General features: G+C 40.6%; 1 protein-coding gene across 3 annotated transcripts in view; it reads left to right on the top strand.

Moving 5' to 3' along the window:
• Positions 1-25,503, top strand: part of prkar1b (protein kinase, cAMP-dependent, regulatory, type I, beta) — a 72,742-nt gene that overhangs the window by 20,413 nt on the left and 26,826 nt on the right. For all 3 annotated transcript variants that reach the window (XM_085454228.1, XM_085454229.1, XM_085454230.1), the window contains 2 exons: positions 2,679-2,770; positions 25,405-25,466. In XM_085454228.1, the coding sequence (XP_085310354.1) occupies positions 2,679-2,770; positions 25,405-25,466 (154 nt within the window). The remainder of the gene's footprint in view (positions 1-2,678; positions 2,771-25,404; positions 25,467-25,503) is intronic.

Genomic DNA, 25,503 nt, shown 5'->3' with positions numbered 1-25,503 from the left:
GGGGTTTATTATTATTTTTTAATACACACTAGTGTAATCAATAACATTGAAGTTGTTTATTTTCATTCATTTAACACCCACCAAGAAATAGAACATTTCACCAGTGTGAAAGAGGCTAAACGGTGCAATTTTACAAACATTAGTGAAGAGACTTGGAGTTAATTTATTTGCAGCAAAATACTCAAGCGTGTGAGTCATCTATGTCAGTACAGATGCTGAGTACCCAGACTTAATAGCACCTTAAGTATATTAACATTCATACGGAAATCTGGATTAATGTAGCAGGTGGATTTCTGGGACAAGATTTTTATTTTTCATTTTTTTGTGAATCCTAATAAATCTAAAAGTCAAAATCTTCTTCACATGATGGCTGATGGTTTTGGGATCACATTTCACCACTACTGAATTTTTCTCTCTCCACATGGACTGTTCATCTGCGTGCAATCAAAACTTGCTCATGCACGACTGGTCAATATAACTGAGAGTGGAAGTGGGAACCAGAAAGCTTCCAATTTCAAAGGTCTTGTTCGCATATGAATATGCACATATCTTTGTACACAGATTATGCAGAAAATAGACTTGATTCATACTTAGATTTACTTTGTATCACTGGTTAACACAGTGTGGTTAACAGGTAAAGAGGAAGAGAAAGTTCAGTAGTTGTTTTCTCTTTGTGGACAACAAGAGTTCAAGTTATCAGTCTTCTTACAAACTGCCGTGTATCCATTCCTCCATAATTTATTGAAGCTGGAAGAAGGGATGCTCTTGTGCCAGAAACTGTAACTCACCATTACACACAGACACACACTGTTATACACAGACACACACACACACACCGTTACACACACACACACACACACACACACACACACACACACACACACACACACACACACACACACACACTTTAAGTGGTGTAACATTACCATGCTTTTTCAGTTGTAATTAACTTGACACGCCAATAATTGCTGGGTAATGACATAACGGCACGAGCCCCCATCACCACACTGTAATCGCATGCCCAATGGAGCATGCAGTGTGTATGTATGTGTGTATGTGTGTATCAGGTGTGTGCAAACACCCACACATGGCTCTGAGGTCTATACCAGACTCTACAGACATGTGTGATGGCAAAAAGCCTGCCTGCATCTCCAGCCTCGTTTTCTTTACACATCCACGTCACGTCAAATCCGCATCAGTAGCATGTACAAAAAAACTAAACAAAAAAAAGACTTTGTGCTGTTACAACTTAGCCTAACACAACAAATCAACCAGAGAAAAGTGATTTTTTGTGTATTTCTTCTTCTGTATTTCTGGCCATTTATGTGCAGTAAGGTGCCATACACACAACACCAAACACACACAGACTCAAAGCCTGTAATACACGCTTACAAATTCCTACATAAATATTTCTATCAGTAGTCCAGTGTAAAAAGTAACAGGTGATTTATTTGACAATGTCAGTTAGCGAACTGTGCTCATCTGATTAAAATTGTTTTTGTGTGATATCATTCTTAACAAATTATAAGGTCTGCCAACTTGGCCTGGAGATTGTGTTATGAGAATTGAATTGCGTGTTTCACCGCTAACATCACAGTGCATGTTGATTTTGTTTAAAAAAAAAAAAAAACTGCTCTGAAGGTGGAAAGTGTTTTTGTGTTTGTAGCAGATAATTGCTTGCAGGTGTAAATGACTGAACACCAGAGATCCATCTTTTTCTATCTGCCTTTACCTAAATTGTTTGCTTGGACTGAATGATAATTTCTTTCCATTACATTCAAAATGTTAAGCCAGTTAAGCTTTTGGAGTGCAAATGCATCCAGCCGACTGGTAACAGGCTGTATGGAGCGACACTGGATGATCTTCTGGGTGACGGAGCTAGAGATGGATCGGAGGCTGACCTAAAATCGGTGTCCACTTCCAACTGCATTTTCCAGGCCTGACCAGCCTGTTTCTCTTTCTGCCCACTAAGTAGCCAGTTCTAGTTCTAAAATTTGGGTACTTTTTAGTTTGTGTGTGATGTGGTTCTGTGCGTATTTGTGTGCATATTGTGAACAGCACACTGCGGCTGTCTTCATGTGGAGACATCTGTTGCATTAACTTAATTACAGCTTACCCCCTCCTCTCTCCCACGACAAGAGGGACACACACACACACACACACACACACACACACACACACACACACACACACACACACACACATATCACTCCCTCATATTTATATAAGAAAAAACGTCTTTTTGTTTTACTTTTTGCCATTTGTGCTCTACAGTTAAATGAGCATTAGGACATCCTAGAAGAGAGCTATACAGACGGACTGCTTTGTTGTGGCTCCAGACTTTACCATTCCATTTTTTTATGAACACACACACCACAGAGTCTGGGACATGAAAATGCATGTTTTATGAATGAGTTCAGGGCTTTGGTGAATTTTTAAGGCCTGTGTGACATTTTGAGTGCAATCCTTGAACAGATGGGCTTCCCCAAAAATATACAGATGCACGTGTGGGATATTCCTTTCAGAGTTTGCCAGCACTCTGGTCTTTAATTACTTAATTTACTGAGCTTTTGAAGTGGGTTCTGCTTTTTGTTTGTGCTGGTTTGTTTCATGTGTCCACCTGCATGGTGTTGTTAAAGCACACATTCATGTGCTGCCTCTTTCTTTTGCCTTCACAGGTGATTCCAAAAGACTACAAGACCATGACTGCCTTGGCCAAGGCCATCTCCAAGAATGTCCTCTTCGCTCACCTGGATGACAATGAGAGAAGGTACAAAATCTTTCCGTTTGCCCAACATGTGATTCCAGCGACCCAGATGTGTGTTTGAGGTCTGAATGCTTGTTTTTAGGCTGATAAAATCATAAAGAGGCCATTGTTTCAGTCGGGTCTTATGCCCTTGTGGCCACTATGTGCCAGTGTTGTCAGCATCTCATTACCTAAACAGCGGAACATGGACAGATGTGGAAGAGAAGGGGGTGCCGTTATGTGTGGGTAAGGGGCGACTGGATGTGTTTCATTGTGTTGTCGGTTGCCATGGTAAGCGATGTGAGTATCCGTATCATGTTGCGTATATGGGTGGAGTTGCACAGACACAGTGCTCAGTAATCAACGATTCTCCATAGTTGTCTTAAAGAAAAAGAAAGATGCCAGTTTTCTTCTGTCTCCCCCCATTTTATTTTTTTACCATCTGCTCCTACTCAGTGTTATTTCACATTCCCCCTCTCTTCAGACGCCCTTTCACCATCCTTCCATCTGTCCCATATCTGCAGTTCATGGGCTGGGTTTGGCTCAGACAGGGGACGGGGTGTTGTGGGAAAGGGTTTCAGGTGGCCGGCGGGCAGACTCGCCAGGAGGAATAGTGTTTCATTGGCGGGGAGAATCCATTATGTCCCATGAAGAGGAAACACCGAAGCTTTCCTGTTGGCTACAGAGAGCACAGGCCAAACCCAAAACACAGTTTTTCCACTCTTTCGTCAGCTGACAATTTACCGTGCTGCCTTGGCACAGGCACACAGACCTCTGATTGCATGTCAGTGACTCTGAAGGAGCCTCTAGGCGGGTGCAACATGTGATGGAAGTGGACAGTTTGAAAAACCATGCCCATGGGTGGCTGATGTGGCAGATTAAAGTTACAACAGAAAAGAAATATCTGGCAGCAGACCATACCCATCAGGTTTTAATATACTTACAGTCTCTTCCCATGCAAAGCAATGTAATGGCATTGTCATCAGCCCATGAAACCATGCATGATGCAGAATTTATTTGACTGGCTGTCATGTTTGCTGTCTCAATATACACAGCAAGCTTAAACCATTAATGGTGTGCACACAGGAATTTGTTGTTGTGGGATTTGTGGGTGAATGTGCAGCAGTGTCTCGGCGAGTGAAAACCTTGTTGGATTTGCTAGATTTTGCAAGGACATGGCAGTTAGCTGGTTTTGTCTGCCCCTAACTTTCTATCCTAGTTGCTTTTACACTGTCCATTCCTCAATTCTGCTCTTCCTCACTCTTCACTTACAGCTAATGATGCTGGACCACTGGCTGGTGGCTTGGTCGCATTGCAGTTGCATTGCGGTTGTTGTGCCTGGAGTGCCGCTGACAGAAATGTGTTGATCTATGCCCAATGTGGTCTTGCAGCATTAATGAAACGCTGCGCAAAGCAAGCAGAAGGCCTGCACACATGACTTGGTCACTTTAGAGTACACTACAAGTTCTCATTGGCAAGGTTTGCCATAAAATCCTCAGTCATCTACCAGACGACTGTACATTCCTTTACAAACAGGCATCAAAGCATAAAATCAAGTTAAACTGAACTTCAGAGTGAAGAATATTTTTTGCTTGTTTGTGCCTTCTGTTGTTGGCATTGATGGAGTGACAGTAAAGTACATCACCCTCGCTTGATGTGCCAGAACTGCCTTGGACTGACGCAGATTAGCAGATGGAGTCCGACTACATCGCCCCCTCTCTGCCTTTCACTCTGTCTTTCTAGCTCTCCTTTCGTTCTGCAAACAGCTGTCCATTTGATTTATCAGACATTGAGCCATTCATGCACATATGGTCTAATGGGGTAGGAAAACTGGGGAAATACACAAATGCTGAAGTTATGTGTCTGTTTTTGACCTGATGGCGTATTTCTCATCATCACGATGTATCAGGTCATCTAATATTACAGGGAGGGCTATGCATGTGAAATGTTTTTTCCTTTCATTTTTTTTATAATTATTTTCTTGATCTTAAGTGTTTTTTTTATTTTATTTTGTGCAATAATTTCCTTGAGACCTCCATGAAATGGAGGTGAGCGTGTGAGCGGCACAGAGCGGAGAGAAAAAAAGAGGTGCTGATAGCTGTGTGTGTGTGTGTGTGTGTGTGTGTGTGTGTGTATGTGTGTGTGTGTGTGTCAAGGAAACAACTTGTGTGATTAGTCACTCAGCAGTTATGTAAGCCGAACACCACACAATTTGTTCCCCCATTAGCACTATATTATGCTATCATCCCCTTCAGTAATGAGTAAAAACAAAAACAATGAAGCCCTCTTTGTTTTTTGCTGCTCTCTCCAGTGCTCTCTTTTTTTCCTCTCATCGCTTTTTTTGTGGCCAATTTTCCCCTTGTTGTCTTATCCTCCTTCATCCTGTCTCTCATCCATTATCTGTCTCATATAACTTTCTAGAAATTCAGTGAGACTGTGCTGAGCCCTGTGAGCATGTCACTTTTAATAAGCTTAGTAACAGACACTTGTAGACAGGGCTGTTTTATGCCTTATACTTTTTATTCCCATGTTTCCTTTTAAAATGATTCTCTATAGCAGTTAAGCACACATATGGTGCTTTAAAAGTCTTTTCCATTTCATTTTACAGAGTGTAGCCAGAAACGGTGAAAAATATGTTTTGTGTATGCTGTATGCATTAAAACATTAGACATTTGTGTTTAGTTAATGAACATATATCATGCCACTTTCTGACCTTTCTCAGATTATATATTACTGAATAGACTAGAAGCTTATGTCTGGATATGCACACCGATTAAGATAAAGGTTATCTGATTGTATTAGATTTATAAGCATTATAACTCATGCGTTTTCATTTTTTTTTCTCCACCAGTGAAGCTAGTCTATTTGTTTTTTGCTGGGGCTGAGATGGGTCTGTATAATTACAGGAATGAGCCAGACAGGAGGACAATGATGCAGGAGGGCATCTTGGGACAAGAAAAATATTACTTAAACTGAAACGGAGCCAGGTTGTAGTCAGCATTCTGGTTATATCCTGTTTTGTAAATGTCTGCTTCCTCAGCTTTCATTCCAAGCTTTTTAAAGATGTCAGGGTAATGCGTGTTTGCGTGTCTGCTGTATTCACAAAGAATGGCAAGAGAAAAGATACTTGTCTTGTCTCTTTTCAGCTTGTCTGGCAGAAGGACCAATGAGAAATCCATCCATAATTCCGACAAATTGCTTCTCCTCCTACAAAATTTAATCAAACTTGCACACAGTGATTACCTAATGGGTGTTTAGTCAAAGCTGTGCTCAAAGTTAAGATCACATTTGTTGTTTTCCAGGCAATAACCTGTGAATTATGACGGATGTCATGAGCCAGATGAGCTACTACGTCACTGACATTCTGGTTTTAAAATTGCCGAAGTGCAGAGCTCCCCAACCACATGTAAAGGGAGAAAAGGAAATACTGGAGCATTAAAGGGGAAGAGACATGTCATTGGCTCTTTTTGCGCTTACTGCTCTACAATCATGAGATAGCTTTTTATTTTTTTGGGACTTTGCATGATTCACAGTGCACAATAATCCTTATTTTTCCTGTACAGAGTCTTGATCCTCCCGTTATAGCTCCTAAATGCCATACTCCCGTACTTCTGATTGGCTGCCAGTCTCAAACCGAAGATTTGAACAGTATGTGCACAAGACTGCTGTCTTCATGGAGCTGACCATATTAAAGATATTCCCCTCTTTGACAGTGTAAAGAAAATCATTATTATCACCATTTTAAAAAAGTAGTCAGAAACTAAAGGTTTAGAGGGAAGTTTTAGCTTCTGGCTTAAAGGGAATTAGTTATACATTGTTTGACCTCATTATTTGAAACTTTAGCCATGTGTAATATGATCATCTAACTGTATAATACAGTAGATCCACTTTAAACCAAAACAACTGAATTTAGTAATAATATGTTCTTTTAGATTAAATATGTGTAATTCTTTAAATAAACTACACAGAAAGTTGGAAAAGGGTACCAGGGTTAGGCAAAGGCACACACACGTGCATAACCCGGCTCACAAACTCCACCATCACTGCAAAAATTGACAGGCTTTACATTATTATGAGAAACATGCACACACACACAGACACATGGACATTCACACACACGTGTTACAAGTGCATTCTCCAGCATGCATGTGAGAATGTTTTTCCAGTGTGTCTGCTCCAGCTGGGAGCATGGACTCTTTGATTAACACACCATTCCATATGTCAGCCTTCATGACCTCAAAGTTTTTGAGCTGCACCAGCCATGTGTTTGTGCGGTGCATGCAGTCAATCTTTCCTCAGATGCCTGGAAAAGGAGCCATAACAGGTTTTGCGGCCTCACAGCTTTTAACACACCAAAACATTTCTGTGTTATTAAATAGAGGATTTAAAGAGAAATACACACTTTTCTTGCATTTTCATCATTGAAATTTTATGTTTATGCTCATCTTCTAAGGGGTCTAAGTTCTGTTTAAAAGTCAGGGAACAGTTTTGAAGATGCTTCTGCTTCTTTAAATTTCACTGTAATAATAGCATGCACTTGAGCTGCCTGGACTCAGAAAACTGCATAATCTGAAAATGTGTGTTGTCACAGCCTGATTTGAGAGTCTTTCAAAGGGCTTATTGTCATGTCAAGGGTGCTTTGCTTTCGATTTCCTGAAGTGCCCCATGCGTCTGAGGCTATGTGACTATAGAGGAAAGTCCACGCTGGCAAATCACAGGTCACACGTGCAGTTATCCAACTCCTGAAGATCTCAGAAACACTCTTTGATTTGAATTATTTTGCAGTGTTTCACACTTTCCATCATGTTTGTCTTCTTACATTTACCCTTTTGTTAATTCCAGAAATCTCAAAACTGGATTCATCAATACACACTGCCTTTTTCCCCTCCTAAGAAGAGGTTTCCACACTGCTACTAATTCTTGAAAGGTTTATCACCCAAGTGTCATATAGGCAACCTTAACTTATTTTGTAATTTTAGCTTGAAAATTACAAAACAATTCTCATCTTTCAAGAACTATTTGAATTTTCTCCCTCGCCCAAAATGATTGAGGGGTAAAATAATGTGAAGCACACATGGTAAAATGTAGGCGCAGCTGATTTTTTTGTCTGTGTTCACACAGCAGCGCCTGTGAATGCTTTGTGCTACCGTGAAACACTGAAAATCCCCATGAAGCTTGATTTTTGTCTCTAGTACAAAAAGGAGTTAGTTATTTAAAGAGCACTTGTAAAATAAGCCCGCTGCTGGGCCGATTGATGAGTAGTAGTACCAGTAGTTAAAATAAGTTCAAACATTTTTTATGATGATTTTATGATCTTATGATTTTATTTTATAAATTCTGTGTTTGGTGTGTGGTAACATCTACAAGTGTCTCAGCACTAGCAGAAACTTTCTTTATCTTACTTTTTTTTTCTTTTGTATTGTTGTGCATATATAAAATTTGAATGTTATATATATTTATTTCTTGTCTAAATAAATGTAACATTAGTCTAATTCTGAGCAACACCCTTTTTGTGTAAAATAACAGCATACGTCTTATAGCAAGGCTCCCCGCTATCAAAATGCAGCTTTTTGCTGGAAACATCTTAATTTAGCTTTGTACTCTGCTTTAACCCACTGAAATATTATGAGCAGTGTTTGGGAGCACCGAGAGACCAATTCTAAATGAGTGCCACCTTTGAGGAGTGGATCCAAGCCACCTGAGGGTAGTGAACTAACGCTGCTATGACAGATTTTTTTTTTTTTAATGCAGTGTCAGAATGTTGACCCTGTACATATAGCATTCATGTGAAACACCTGTCTGAATGAAGTACAAAGTCAGGAATGCTTTGTTACTGATAAAAACTGATTATCTTCTATGTGCTTATCTCTTTGACCTTGGCTGGTCTCTAAAGTAATGTCTAAACCTCTAACACGTTGCTGCCAGCTAGCTCATGGTCAGACCCTTCTATTTGCTACCCATTAGGTACCATGATGACCTCATTATGATGCGTCCCTATAAACGGACATGTGGTTACACAAGATAAGCAAGGAGCAGGTGTATGGTTTCACATTATAGTCAGTCAAACCAGGCCACGTCAGTGCTGGAGCTGTATTGAGTGAAACTATCATCTTATCTTACTATCTACGTCTGATTATTGTGTGGATGCTTTAAGCATCCACACTATTGAGTTCCTTCTTGATGTTTCCGTACACTTTTCGCCGTGGATCTACTTCCACAATTTTTGTGCTATTTTCACCGTTCAAATTTTAAACTATTCTGCTATTTCTGCTAATGACGGCTATGTCTTTTGGTATTTTTCACTATTATACTTTTTAAAATATTAAGCTTTTTTCCTTTAATTTGAAATGAATGGGAAACTTCTGCAATTCTGCTAAAATTTGCTTGTTTTTGAAACTTAACTACTTCCTCATATTTTCACATAGAGCAACCATTCAAACTTTAAAATGTTCTCAAATTATTGGGCTATTCAGGTATAAATCAGCTTTTTCAAATCTTTTACCGTTTTACTTTTATGCCTCTTAAAGTTTTCAGTTGCAAAATTGTGATTTTTCACAAAATACATGCGTTGTTATGGTTGCTATGCTCTTGGCTTCCAGTGTGCCACTGAAGGTTTTGCAGTCTTCTCTTCATGTCCGAACAACTTCTTGCTACTTGCTCAATTTTCACTCAACTTCCACAAATTATACATCAAAACTTAGGTATTTTTGCTGGCTTTCAGGAAATGTCACCATCATTGTTGTGGGACTTATAGAATGTTTGTAAATCTCCTCAGACCAACACAAAGTCGGAAAACTCTCCATAGAAAGTCAATGGAGAGTTTGTTCAAAATCACCGCTTGATTTCTGTAATGAGAGGCATATTCGAATCGTCATATCTCCTTAACAAAACAAAGTTAAGACATGAGGCTTGTCCCAGTATATCTTCAGACACTCCTAACACTCACAATTCAAGAATTTTTTTCTCACCTATTACCGTTCTGAAATGAGTTAGACTTGTTTGAGGGTAGCAAATTCGTCCTTCGCTCAGATTTCTTCAGATTTCAAACTCTGGAAATGAACCACTTTTTTCTCTCGTCATAACTTTTTGTTGGATTTCCACAGAGACCTGAAAATTTCCATGACTGTTCACCAAATCCTGCTGTCTCTTATGGTGAAAGAATGATATCGATGCTCCAAATAGATTTAGAGTTACAAAGTGTTGTTTGAGGGCAGGTCAAGGCATTTTTTGCTTTGCTCTACTCAGTTATGGTGCATTACCAGTCAAATATCTTTAATAATTCATATTTTAATGATAAATTGTTAACACTTTAAGATTCCCCCATCTCTTCTGAACAAAACGGTGTAAGAATGACCGTTCTAGCCCCTACGGTTAGGAAATTATGGTCATTTGTTTGAGGGGAGTCATCACTATGAGAAATAGACTGTGCAATAATCCTGTGTCTCTCTGTGCTGCGTGCACCTGTTTTGGCGGGAAAAAGTACACAGCCTCTCTGATTGGTGGATTCAAATTCAGCAGCTCCCAGGCTGCTTGACTGAGCTAGAAACTTGCTTCTCTCTCCGTGTGTGTGTGTGTGTGTGTGTGTGTGTGTGTGTGTGTGTGTGTGAGTGTGTGAGTGAGTGTGTGTGTGTGTGAGACAGAGAGAGAGAGAGAGAGAGAGAGCCTTTTTATGGGATGATCTCATTGTAAGATTCAAATTCAATATATTTAGACTGGTTGACTGATTTGGATCTTGTGTGTGTGTCTCTCTGTGCATGTGTGTTTCCATATGTGTCCATATTTGTGATTGTGTGGCTGTTATATATATTTTTTGCCGATTTTTTTCATTCAACAAGTATATTTGAGGGACCCTTAGGATGTTCCGCATTTTTTCAGCTGTCCATTTTGCTTTTCCAATTTTTCTGTTTAAGTTATTACTATTGCGCTAAATCATAGCATTTCTGCTGTTTTATAAGATTTGTGCTAAATATAGTATTTCTGATTAATTATAGTGTTTCTACCAAATCATAGTACAGTATTTTTGGTTTTTATAGGATTTTTATAGGATATTTATATTGCTTAATATAGTATTTCTGCTTATTATAGGATTTGTGCTTAATGTAGTATTTCTGCTAAATCATAGTATTTCTATATATTTCTGCCAGGTCCCCAGGCAGCCAATCCTCTGTGAGGACTAAGGCATTCAAATTTACATATCAGGGCCTGCACGGCTTCCCAGCCAATCATATATGTGGGCTGAGGCATTCAAATTTGCATATTGGGGCCTTCGTGGCTTCTAAGCCAACAAGTCATCGATATCATATATCTCTAAAAATTCATATTTTAATGATAAATTTTCAACACTTGACGATTCCCCCATCTCTTCTGAATAAAACGTTGTAAGAATGACCGTTCTGGCCAATACAGTTAGGAAATTATGGTCATTTGTTTGAGGGGAATCCTCACTATGAGAAATAGACTACAAAAATCCTGTCTCTGTGCTGCGTGTGTGCACCTGTTTTGGCGGGAAAAAGTACACAGCCTCTGTGGATTCAAATTTAGCAGCTCCCAGGCTGCTTGACTAAAAACATGCTTCTCTCTCCCTTTGTGTGTGTGTGTGTGCATGAGAGAGAGAGAGAGAGAGAGAGAGACCCTCTTTAGGGCAGCATCTCATTGTTGGAAAAAAAATAGAATATATTCAGACTGGTTGACTGGCATAGACCCTCCGTGTGTCTCTCTCTCTGTGCATTTGTGTATACATATTTGAGTTTGTGTGTATCTGTTGGCTGTTCCTTCTTGTTTTTTAAATTTATTTTCTGCTAAGTTATTCCATTTTAGCAAAGTTCCTTTGCTTCTGCAAAGTTTTTACAATTTCTGCAACTTTTCAGCTTTTTCAGCTAGTTTTTGCAGACAGCTTCAGCTTTAAAGCATCCACACTGCATTTTCGCAGGAAATGCAAATTTTTCTAGTTGTGTTTTGGTTTCAGCTAATTTACAGCACTTAGATTAGAATATTTTTCAGATTACATGTTTAAATAGGAAAATATCAGGTTTGATAAGAGAATCAGGTCATACTTTCTTTTGCACCAATTTGGATATGGTCTCAGCCACTCAAGATTACACCGCTTGTATATGCATGTGCCAGTACAGTGTGCATGTAAATACAGCCTGTTTATCCAGGTGTGCCTATCTTCCCAACACTTCCTCCAGCTAAATGCCCATTGTGAGGCAGTCTTTTAATATAGTAAATCAAAGCACTGTTGGCTATTTAAACAAGTTTTTCTTATCACACTTCCTCCTGAAGAGCTATGATTTGAAATTAGCTTTTTGATAGCAATGGGCCATTTATCTGTTAATGTTGGCCTGTTTATTTTCAGGGTTTTTTTTTTTTCTGCACACCTGGTTAAACGACCTTGATGACCTCCCACTTTCCTGTGTATAAGAACAACAATTAAGAGAAATCACATTAATTCTTAAAGGGGTATCTCAGGAGCCCGTTTTATATTTCCCTTTACACAAACAAAACACACACAAATAGACTCATCAGGTTGTCTACTCCTGCCCACCTCCATTAGTGCAATGCCCTCACACCACAAAATGCTCTCACGGGGACAGTGCACATAGTAGAAACCATGCTCTCTTACTATCCACATAAATAGTCTGGCAGGCATGAGGAAACCCTGTTTATCCCATTTCTTTAGCTGACTTGGCACAGTTTGTAGTATTTTAAAATAACATTGCCATCTGCTAGCAGGAGTTGTTAAATCTTCTCAGGTCAGGACCTGAATGTAATTCAAGCAAAAGCTGCTCTTTATCTCTGATAAGTAGAGAACCAGAAACTGGGAAAAAAAACAACCTCAAAATGATACTCCAGAACTAAAACTGGTTTACTTCTAACCACAAGAAGCACAACATGCACAACAACAAAACAATAGCAGTTAAAATTTAAGGTTACAATGGGGGGAGAGCACGGTTGTAAAGAGGTGGTGCTTACTTCATCCTGCCTGCTTTAATCCTCAAATTAACTAGTTGAGTAATGAGTTGATGAAGTGACTCATTAGATGGCCTTTGGCCCTTAAACCCTGACCTCTGCACCTTCCCAACCAGCCCCTGCTGATGGACAGGGAACATCTTTAGTCTACGGGCAGTCTTTTTCTTTGTGTGTGTGTGTGTGTGTGTGTGTGTGTGTGTGTGTGTGTGTATGAGAGAAAGAGAGACTCTGTGTGAAGTGAAAAAACTAACAGATAAATTAGCAAGCGACAGAAAACTTAAACATATAAACAAGAGCAGAGGGAAAGACACTAAAAGGGCCTCAGGGAGCTCTGTCTCCTCTTGTGTTCCAGCGGAAGTTTATTTAAGGCCCGTGTGAATGGACAAAGCAACGGAGAGGATGCAAGAGGAGATAGTGTACTGTCTGACCTAATCAGATGATCATAACTGTCATCGTCATATCTGATAGCTCAGCTGATCTGATGTGGAAATTGGGCTTCGTGCTACAGTGTGTTAATATCTGTTATACACGAAAGATGCTTCTAAAATTACATAGGGTGTTTTGCTAAAATGTGACACACAATTCATCTACACAGTTCCTACATGAGCATCCACTTAGTGAAGCTGAGTATGTTGTTACCACATTGCAGCCCCTAGGGGGTGTTTTTGCCACACAGAGATAAAAGAGGTAATAACAGTCATTGGGCTCATTGCTTTTTTTTCCTCGAACAGATACACCTGTTGTACTGGAAACATACAAGATGTGTGCCTGCCTATAGTCATGCACACTTGTATTAGGTGACCCTAGCGGACTTCCGGGCAGTGTAGGGTAAACAGGATGTAGAATAACGTGCTACGTGGATGACTGTTTGGGAGTCTTCTCACACCCAAATCTCTTTTTCTCAAGATTTTAGAACTATTGAGGAAGTATCCCATTGACTTTGCGTGTCTTTTCCCATGATTGTGAGGACGTGTCTCTTTGTGTGTTCGGGTGAAGAAAAGTGAGGATGTTTGACTGTGTCTATGATTTGTATTTTATGGTGGGCAGTACACAGTGTGAACAAATTAGCAGGTTTGTGTTGTGTGCTGTTTAGTCTGTTTGTTTGAATGTGTTTGTATTTCCTGTCTTGTTGGTCCCCTCATTGACACTCTGTGTGTCTTTATGCTTGTTTTCCCTGAGAGCCTGGTGGTCTTCCGTTCCCCCCCCCCCCCCCCCTTTTTCAGAATTCACTACTTTCTCTGTCTTTACGTTTTTCTCTTCCTGTTTTGCTCCCTCTCTCAGTCATGCAGGCTCATTCGCATCTTCTTCTACACTCACATCCACTCCCTCCCCCACATTCATGTGTAGTCTTCTATCTGTCCCCTGCATGGCTTTGTGCTGCTGCCACAATACCAGGGGCCAGGCGATGAGGTCACTCACCACAGGAGACCTGCAGGCCTGACTGAACCCCAACCATCCCCACCACCATCCAACCCTTAGCAAACTAGCAGGCTAGTCTCACCTCCCCCAGCATATCACATCTTTGCTTCAGCTGAGGCAACTTCACCTTTATGCCCATACAAAAACAGTGCACACACTAAAACATATAGTTCGTAGGAAGTCCATATCAGCCAGGCTTTTTGTTTGCATGCTAGCGCAGATAAACATCCAGCTATGCACGTCAGAAAGTGCACACATGCATGCACAAACACAGTTAAACACAGTCATCCGCACAGAAAGCTGGAAACTTCTGTCCTCTCTCATACTCTCTCTGTCTCCCCAACCTTTCCCTTGCTGCCTCTTCCAACCCGGCATCTCTCTCCATCCTTCACTTCATCCAATTCTCATCAAATTCTTCATAAAGTAGTGAGTAATAGAGTAGTAATGGTGTCTAAAGAAAGCTGTGTTCCTTCCAAGATGTACCCCAGAGTCTGTGCAGGACTGTTTTCCAACTCGCATAATTCTTCTCTGCCCTTTCATCTGCTTATAACATCACTGTGAGGATGTTTGTATGATTATGTCTTTTGTGTGTTTGCAGGTGTGTGGAGTTTTTGTGTGCATGTACGTAATGATTACAAAAAACAAAAAACAAAACAAACAAATTTGGGCTGTGCATTTGTGTTTCTTTTCATGCATGAATGCATTACTGCATATCCATGTTTGTGCTGGAGTAAAGTAAAACAGTTATATTTTGGACCTGAGCATCAGTTACATCAAATGTCCACAGTGGAAGAAGCAAGGAGTTGTTTGCAGTGTCTCTGTATGAAATTAGGCTGATAAGTGGTGAAGAGGACCAAAGAAGTAGGCACTTTTAGGCCTCTGTGTGCATACCATAATGATTAACAGTACCTAAGGTCATTTATTATTGTGCACAGTGTCAGGTTTCATTTCATGTGAACACATTCGTAGGGTAAAAGTGGGCTTGTAGATGTCACTGTAGCAAGTGCTTGCCCCTGCTGTGTGGACATGATGTTCCTGCAACCCTTTGGTGCCTTTATAGCTCAGCCATTCCCAAAATACTGCCCACACACTGACCACCACATTGTGACAGAGCAGCCCAGCGCCTTACAGAAGAGGCTCAGTTGGCCCATGGCCTCCTATTGTATACATCCCGTCTGCTTTGTCTATGCTAGTGCGATAGATTCCAGTGCACAGGAACAGACAACAGTCTTGTTATAGTGTGTTAATTCTCCCATGACCTCTTCATTGGTTTGATGGTGTCACTCTCTTTGAGATTTATTTAGACTAGATGCACTTGGCCCATTTGCATGCTTGATAAGCTACAGTATGGGACATCTCATAGAGGTTGTTTAGCATAATTTAAGCCACAGTACAGTGGTTTATCGTTTTAGGAAATATTTTCCTCTAATGATTTAAGATGTGTTAAAATTGCTTTTTTGTACACAATGAGTACTTGAAAAAAATCTGTTGCATGTCATCAATTTACAGCTTGCAAGACTGTATCTTGTATAGCAGTGTAAGGGCAGAAATGAAGACAAATCTGTATGTGCAGTCCTGTAAAAAAGTACGACCCATGATTCAGTAGCTTTTAGAACTACCTTTAGCAGCAGTAACTTGATGCAACTGTTTTCTGTATGACTTTTTCAGTCTCTTACATTATTTTTGCCCACTCTTCTTTACAACATTGCCTCAATTCATTGAGGTTTGTGGGCATTCGTTCATGCAGAGCTCTCTTGCTACCGCATTTCAGTCCAGATGAGGTTTGAACTTTTAACTGTGCTATTTCAACATCATGATTTTTTCTTTTTTTAGCCAAAATTATGTGATATCCTGTTGCATCACCCAATTTCGGCTTTAGCTGTCATATTTGACTCTACAATACTTTGGTATACAGAAGAGTTAGTGGTCAAATCAGTGACTGCAAGGTGCTCGGGTCCTGTGGCTGCAAAACAAGCCCATATCATCACTCCTCCACCACTATGCTTTCTGTGGTTCAAAGTGTTTGTGCTGATATGCTGTGTTTGGTTTTTGCCGAACCTGATGCTGTGTATTATAATCAGGTATCTCAATTTTGGTCTTGTCTGTCCAAAGGACATTGTTCCAGAAGTTTTGCAGCTTTACAAACACAAGCTCTGCTGCAATGTTCTTTTTAGCGAGAGGAGGCTTTCTGTTGGAGATCCTCCAAACAGGCCGTACTTGTTCAGTCTCTCTCTAATTGTACTGAGGCCTGTAGAGTCTGAGATGGGGCTCTTGGGATTTTTGCAGTTTCTCTTAGCTTTGCACGGTCTGACTTTTTACTGGGACGTCCACTCCTGGGAAGGTTATGGTGCACACCTGAATGCTCCAGCACAGCAAACTGCCAAAATGTCTGCTTTTATAGAGGTGCTCACATTTGCTGATGAACAGTTAATGATGTGCATTTGATTAACAGCATCTGGCTGCTACTTACCATGTTTATTCCCATGGAAGCAGTAACAGTGTACTTACAGCTTTGCATCGAGTTTAAAAACTTTCTTTTTCACATGATTTTATTTGAGAGAGAGGAATAGAAGGAGAAAAACAGAGTATATCCGTTCCTAATACAGGAAAAACACTGATAATAAAAATTGAGAATGGTTCATACAATTTCCTGTCAATTTTCAGGACAGAATCCTAAACTGACAAATGTATTATTTTTTAAATTGTTGATGTCAGCATGTACTCTCTCTCACTTTTGGGTTCCTTTTAGTGTTGATAAATTCTAGGTTGAAAGAACATTTTGTATCTACTCCATTGAATTTGGTGTTTTGATAGCCAGAATGCTTCAAGACAGAAAAGTTGGAATATTAATTTAGGGCATCAAGTAGAGTGCAGAAGAAACCCAATTTCAGCTGCTCCCGTATTCACAAGGGGTCGCCACAGCGGGTCGCTCCACATGTTTGATTTGGCAGATTTTTACACCAGATGCTCTTCCTGCCACAAAACCAAAGGGATTTGTGTCTCCTCCCAGGATTGAAATGGGGATCTTTTGCTTGGTAGGCAGATGTGTGAACCACTAAACTACAGTGCCACTACCAAGTGGAGGATATCAAGGATAATGAGTATTTCTGATTACACATGATTTCCTTATTTGGAAAGTTCAGTGAAAACTCGTATCGAGTGAAGTGTTCTGTTTGTTTCTGGTTAATAATTGTCTAACATTTGTGCATTCCATAGTTTTAGCATATTATATACAAGTTGGTAGGTGGCTGCGCTTTTTACAGCTGGAAAGGCCTTACGTCAGTCAGATGTCAGCTACTGAATGTCTCTCCTCTGAAGCACCCAGTGCACCATGACCTCACTGCCCATTGTGAAGGTAGATAATTATAACCACACACACACTATGGTAAACACCACAGTCCTTCAGTCCTTAGTAGTTCCTTCTTTACTTTTTTCCTCCTAGTGATCTGATCTTGCTTGGGGCCCCCAGGTTGTTTTCAGAGTTTTGTCTCTACTTCATTCATGTGTTCGAGCACGTATATGTAATGTGCAGTGTTGTGTAAACACCTCTCAGGTTTAAACCCCAACAAAGGACCGTTTGCATCCTGATCTGCTTCTCAAATGCTTATCTTGTTTTAGCTCTTGTCTTCTGCAAGGTGGGAGGGACAGAGGAAGGGGAGTGCGAAGGAGAGTGGAAAGGAAAAGACATGCCCGCAGGACAGCGGTGAGCCTTTTGATGTTAGGCAACATGTCAAGATTACATGTGCATGCATGTATGTGTGTGAGTATTAGAGAAATGGCTCTTGGCTTCTCTGCAAAATGTATAGGGTTATTTTAGCTTTACACTGTATTTTTTGTGTGCATTCAGTATAATTACGTGTGTCTGTGCACGCTGGGAGAGGAAAAGAGTACGGCTCACTCTCTCTCTTTCACTCATTCCAGTGACATTTACCCTGTAGACACATCAGAGAGGCAGAGGCTTAGTCCTGTCAGCACCTGATTCAGCCTGACCCTTTTTTCTCTTCAAGTGGAGGAAGAGCTCGCTTTTTCCTGCCCTGTGGCGATGAACAGAGAAAGGGGGCATTAGGCAGGTGTGAAAATCCAGTACTGAAAATGTGAATTGCACTGACAGGATGATGAAACTTAGTTAAAATAAGCAGGGGAGAAAATAAGTTTTAATACAGTGTAGCAGTAGCTCAGTAGCCTAACTGGTATACTGAGAAAATCCAGGAAGGAAAAGAGAGAAAGGGCGAGGCAGCAGGGTTGGACAAGTTTGATGTTTTTAGGCTGACATCATGACTGCATCAGCAGGTGGTATGTGTTGGCTCATCAGGTATGCCTGCAAGACAGCCTGTCACATTTACACACAGTACAATACACACAGTGGGCCATTAAAAGTTTGCCAGGAATTCTCTTCCAGTGCCACCAGAAAACTACCAATATAGTCAGAAATTTAATCGAATGCTAAGTTTTAATCAATTTTCTTAATCCAGCTCAGATTTGGAAAACAAGATGCAGTAAAGAAGGAGAAAAAGCATTTGATATATGACTGCTACTTTCCCCTGGAAATCATTCAGCGTTTTCCTGTAATAAAATAAAAAAAAAGTTACAATTATAAACTTTTTGAAGTTTGGGGCATAAATTAACATTGAAGAAACAGCCAAAGTTATACACCCTATTTTCTTCTCACATCTTCCCATCAACTTCTTACTCTTTCTCCTAAGTCTGGTTCTTTCTTCCTCTGCCATGAAACACTGGCTCTCACCTTCCTGATAACAACCCGAGTGTGTATACCTTTGCTCTGTGCGTGCTGGGAGAGAGAGCGTTTGAAGCAGCAGTAATGGAGGGGAAATGAGATTGCTCTACTTTTACACAATTATCACTCGTAGCTCTTAAGACCTTTGGAAATTCTCGTTAAATAGGGTTTGTAAGCACGTATATGAGTATATGTTTGCATGTTTATTTAAAAACAAGTGTGTTAACAAGGTGTTGATTAAGCTTGGTCTGGTAGAAGTCCCAAGTTGTCTGGTACTCCCTGTTTCTGCTGGATGCTTCTCAAAACTCATAAAGAAACTTGACTCTGTGGTTTCTCTCGCTAAACCTTCACATCGCTGTGCAAGAAGAAATAAGGTGAGAGGAAATAACTGGTGCTATTGTAGGTCCCAGGCATGTGAGAAGGTGATAAGGCCATATTGGTCCATCTGAAATGGACATCCACAGTCTGGCAGGGTTTAAGGCGCCAGTTCCAGTTCAGTTAAACCTGATATTTTATCTGACTGACTCAATTAAGTTCAAAGGTTTAAGGAAAGCTACTGTGTCTGTTAGACTTTTCCTCCAGACTGGCTTTTTGTCCCTGTTACCATAGTAACATGGGCTCTTACTTATTTGTTCCTTTTGTCATTTTTTGTGTCAGTTGGGAGAATGACTGCTGGGGTCTAAAGTTGTATAAGGTGGATTTTACAGTAGTTTCCTCTGCTGTGTCCTCGTTCTGTAACTGGACTAATGCACAACTTCTGTTATAAAAATGTAGTTTTCAATGGATTGGATCCAAAGCATGAGCAGTGCAGTTGCATGATGGCACTTTGTATATCACATGTTTGTCAAACACTCTGTGTAGTTTGCTCACTAGCCGAGTATGTTTTTGACAGTTCAGAATCAGAAGAGTTTTGCTCTTATAAAGTAACATTGATGTTCAGTTTGTACTTCACCTACACTGTCAATAAATGTCAAATTGTGTAACATGTCTGAAAGTAAAAAGTAAACACAACTAATTTAAATCATGTTGCCTTACCATGGCATTTGAGTACATTTAAATCCACATAAATTGGATTTAGGAGCCTAAATACATGCTTAGACTTTAACAGTCTGTCTTCAACCCCTTCTTTTTTTCTCTGAGGTGGTCCAATCAGTGCAGGGTGCATAAATGGCAGTTTCCTTCATCAGCATTTCAGTAAAAGTCTGCAGGTCAACCAGATCACCAGCATAAATGCACTGGCCCTTAGGTGGTTAGATTCTCTAGTGTGTACATACTGGGACACGTTTACGTTTTTAAGCAACAGGATGCATTCACGTTTACACCCCTTGTAAACCTGTGGAGCCAGGTGTGAGTTTAACACAGTGGACTGCGTTGCCTCTGTTGGTTTCCACTATTTAAATTGCACGCTATCTGAGTCTTCAAACCATGTGAATGTGAGACTGCACCAGATCTTTAAAATAAAAATATTAGTCTGTTAAATTGTATGGAGAAATGGAGAAAAAATGTCATCTGCCTTTGGCATCCTCCTCTCCCACATTGTTGACCATCCCTAAGTGCTCATTGCCACTAGCCATGACCTGTTATGTCCATGCATGAATGGCTGGGACCACCTCTGTGCTGTGCTGCAAGGTTTCCGTGTGTACTCAGGTCCAATCATCCCAGTAGGTGTAAAATGTTGAAAAATAATTGTTAAAATTGCAGTGGAAATGTTCAACGTTGCATATAATTTTATGTTTAAGTATTATAGCTTTAAATTTAATATACACTTACATACTATACTACTTATAGTGTAACTTTTATACTATAAATAGAATAAAATCTTTGAGTATGTTTAGCCTGCTCTTGTACTGCCATTCATTACACTTTTGATTTGGTTGGAGGAGATATCTGTGGTTTGTTTTGATCAAATAAGACACAGTTTCCTTAGGAGTCTCAAGGCCAGTGTGAAGAAATTGGCAGCAGCTGGCATGACCTGGTTCTTCCACTTGCTGGTGGTGCTTCGTGATGAATAAGGGAGCGTGCTTGGAGCTTTTATGTCATAAATATTCTCCTTGAATGCTTCATTGCTTTATGATTAATCCTTCCTCATCTCTTCCTTTTTGTCTCTCATTCACTCTCTCATACTGTTGCTTGTTGTCAGGGAATGTGCTTTCATGTTGATGTAATTACAGATGAACTGTACTTTTTTTAAAGAAGTAATTGTGTCAAAGGTAATGGTAGGAACGCTGGCTGTGTGTGCCTAACATTAAATGTCACAATGCTTAGTCAGCCTCACAGAGCGGTTTTCTAGCTTACCATGGTGTTTATAAAACTTAAATTTTACATGCATATGATCATGTTTGTGAATATCCTGCTTTACACATCATCCTGACTGTTGGCTGAGCTGCCAACTCAGAGCAGTTGTGTGTATTATTCTAAGCAACCTGCCCCTTGGTGGCTTAATTTCTGTTGACTAGTATGTACGCAGCATACATTATTTACTTTACTTTGTTGTCCCTGAAGAAGAAATTTGTTCTGGACGCCAAATTGCAGATAGTACAGCCATATAACCTGAATAACGATGTTGGCATTGTCTCTGGTGCATTTCCATCTCACTGCTTTCACTTGCATCTTAAAGGCTGTAACATGTCTTACCATAGGAAGTCATTTTTTAACTTTCATTGCCAGTGTACATTTGGTATCCCCAGATCATTGCTTATATAATGGAAATGATTAGACTCGCAAAACAAAGACTATTGTTCTGGTTTGCCAGAGTCAGCAGTCTGAATTACTATCAACTGTGGCAGTGGAAATTAATCCTTCAAGCACTTACAGCATGAACGCTGCAACAGCCAAACCAGTGGCACATTGCTGCCAAGCTGAGACGCAACTTGGAGCAGGGAAGTTCCCGTATGTGGTGGAGTTGTTGATTATTTCAGATATTGCAAAACCTCTCCTACCCAGACAAAGAGCATACTGGATGGGCTCCCCATTAAGGACTTGTGTAACTCAACATTCTGCGGCCCATTAAGAAACACAAAGACATGGCGGCATGCCGTGCCCCTAAAGAGGCCTTTGGTGTTAATGGTATAATGGCAGCGCTGTGTGTTGATGTAGTAATGTAAAGATAAGATGTCTGCTGCTGAACAAATAAACATTTGGGCTGTAGAAGAGATTAAAAAGGAGGGAAGAGGAGAGCGAAGAGGGAGTCTGTCATTGTCAACCTGTAAGAACAACAAGCAGTCCAGCTACAACAAGTAGCGCTTAATTTTATTTTATTAATGACTGAATCCCTCCAAGCTAACCACATTTTTATGGGTGTTTGAGAACAATAATAGGCTGTTGCTGAACTTTTGAGGGCATGTCTGAGGGTGAAGGAGCGTAAAAGCTTTTCCTGTCACAACTGCATGTACAGTACACAGTACATGCATGAATTCACATGCTCAATGTGTGTACATGTTGCAACCTTTCACATTCAGCGCAACACAGCTTAATGCAGGCTGTTAGATAAAAGCGCTGATCTGTTGGCCTTAGCGGTCCCTGCTTTGAACTTGAACTGCTGCTTTATTTTTATGCTCACATTATTCCACAGGTGTCATCTCCACCTGCTTCTGGCACTACAAACAGACACATATGGGCAATGTGCCATCCATGTGATGTCAGCTGCACATGACTTGTGTGTGTGTGTGTTTGGACATATGGTAAAAATTCAGATGAGATCAAACTAATGTGACAGTGTTACCAGCGTAATTAACATCTGGGTTTTTACATGAATGAAATTTTTGGTCTGTTTTAACACTGTACACATGGACGAGTGAATGATTATCCATGTGTGTATGTTTTAAGGAAGAATCTCCACATAGCTCAACCATGACAGAAGCTTTGTCTCCCTCCATTGGGTGGAGGTGAGCTTCCTAGGCCCGTCACAGTCTACAGGGTCTCTTTCTGCCTCTTTCTCCTTCTATCTATCTCTGTCAGAACAGCACACTCATTGTTAGTGGGGTTGCTCTGCCTTTTCATAAGGTCAGAGGGGCTACAGGTAGCGGAAAGGACAAGATTAATCACTTCATTTGAGACACGCAGAGAGGGGGTGATAGACCGAGAGATGGGGAAATGGGTGGGGCAGCAAGAGAATTACAAGGAAGAAAGGGGTAACTGAGATGGGAGATGTAGAGAAAAACCGAGCAGGAACCGACATGGACGAAGAAAGGGAAAGAGAGACGGGTAGAGACAAGGGGAAGTAATTACCTCCATATGCATCTTTGTTGCGCTCACTGATGCATGTACTGAGTGGATGGAGAGAGGCGGTCAAGTGTAATTAGGTAAACTCAAGTTTACTGCCTTTGATCCTCTTGCTGTGGCAGTGTGGGCCAGTCTTGCCCATCCTCCTTAGCCGTTCCCCGTGTGATCAACAACGCATCACCACCACCACAGCTGAATGTAACCATGATGCCACTTATGTGCCTAGTTTTGTCAAAACTTAAAAAGTTCTGAGTTTTGAGTACTTCCAGCACTTTCTCCATGTTTTCTCACTTAATGCATCTAAATTGGTCTACACTGTTAAACCTGGCATTTTCCAAAGTAATTATTTTCATAAGCCACACAATATAAATTGCACATAACCTCAAACCAACTTCTCAAAAGCTCCCTGAATAAACACAGTCCACGCCAAGCACAGGTGGCCACAGATGCAAAGAGAGTTGAGGGCACTCGTGCAGATGTTGACTGACTAATCATCATCATCAAAGTGTTTGAGCGAGCGTGTCATGTCACAGTGCCAGTATGCAAGTGTTCATCAGAAAATATGTTGTTGCATTGTTGTATCAGTGGGCAAATTGCACAACTGTGGGTCTGTGAGTGGATTGGTTGCATGCGTCATTATGGTGTATGGGGGTGTGGCATCCTTTAGTTGTGCGTGCAGACTTCAAAGAGTAAGTGTGTTATTTGAATGTGTGCTTGTGTGTGCTGCTTGTCCTCAAGTATGAGTGAGTCAGTGGCCAGCTGCAATGCACCGAGCCTACCTGTGGGTGAAGTTGGCCCAAATCCATCTTCTTAAGTCTGCTTTTTATTCAGTGTCACATAACAAATACCAGCCAGGTCCATTCACTTCCAAACCACTCAATAACATCCTCAGATCTCTCCTCAACACCTGTTGACCTACGTTACTTTCTTTTTTCTTCTTAAAATGGCAAAGTTTATGCAAAGCAACATTTTTTTAATGTTTGTAGTGTGCTGTAAGTTTGGCTGTGTAAGCCTTTTCATTTCCAAGTACTACGTAGTCTTGTGCACTGTTAGGAGTGCACACTTATTCAACACCCACACATCATTTTGCGCAAACCTGTGTGTTTTCATAGGCAGCGTTCCACTTAGATGCAGACAGACTGGCTCAAGTGCACACATTCAGTGACACACACACACACACACACACACACACACACACACACACACACACACACACACACACACACACACACACACACACAAACATAACTGAGAATGGGCTCTGACTTGTCCCACATTCACTCAGCAGGTCTTGTATGTCTTTGATATGCCTGACCCTCTTTTATTGTTTTCTTTTTTTCCCTATGTTTCTCTATGAGAGGGGTGGTATGCAACTGATTAGATAGATAAATATACCCCGAAGGTGTGAGGCAGGCAGAGAGGAGGAGAGGAAGGATACTTAGTTTTCTCTTGTCCCAACACATCCCAGCAGTGGAGCTTTTGCGGCTTCATGCATTTAAACAGCCTGATTAGCAACAGTCTAACAGGCGCTTTCCCTGGTGGGCTGAAACAGAAATTAAGTGCTTAGACACAGCCATCACTTTGTTTGTTTTCTCAGTGCCTCTAAAGGAAGATACACTCTGAGATATGGGCTTTGATCATGGGCTGAAACAAAACAGTCATTGTTAAGCCTGCGCACAGTACCGGTCCAATGTAAAGAGGCACATGGGGCTGAAATGTTTTAATTCTTATATGTGATGATAATATTCTGATGTGTTTAGTATTTCTACTTAACAAAAATAAACACCAGTAGTAACAGAGTAGTAACAATGGCAATGAACAATTTCAGAAATGGAGAGTAAAAAAAAGTACAATATTGTAGACTGATGATAAAATAAACTGTGGTCGGTTTGTTGGACTAAACTGTGTGTTATAACTGGCATAAATGTGTTCTTTATGATGGCACTAAGTAGAAATAATGGGTGTGTGGCTGGATATGGATGAGGACAAAGAAATCAGTTGTGTACACATTCAGATTCATGTGTCTTGTGCAAGCTTCTCCCCCTCTCTCTCTCTGTGTGTTTGAGTGTGTATTGGGGTCACCCAGAGTTCCCATGCTTGTCTCTTTGGCCTTTTCTGCCTGTTGATCGAGTTTGCAAAGTGATGATGGCTGCTGTCTTTCCCATAATGCCAGTCCTACACAAAAAGTCTTGTGTATACTGTATATTTGTGCATGAAACTCAGCAAACAATTCAGAAAACTGGTGGGATAATATAGCATAATAGCAGGTATGCGTTATTAACTCTCTCTCTTTTCCTTTCTCTTTGTCTTCCAGTGACATATTTGATGCCATGTTCCCGGTCACCCATATTGCAGGGGAAACAGTTATCCAGCAAGGTCTGTATGAATATTTGTTGAGATGAAGATTAAAGTC

The sequence above is a fragment of the Copadichromis virginalis genome, linkage group LG4 (genome assembly GCF_057382275.1).
Source record: "Copadichromis virginalis isolate Kocher_CV1m ecotype Utaka linkage group LG4, C_Virginalis_male_GT1.1, whole genome shotgun sequence".
Taxonomy (NCBI): Eukaryota; Metazoa; Chordata; class Actinopteri; order Cichliformes; family Cichlidae; genus Copadichromis; species Copadichromis virginalis.
This window is presented reverse-complemented; position numbering and strand designations above follow the sequence as displayed.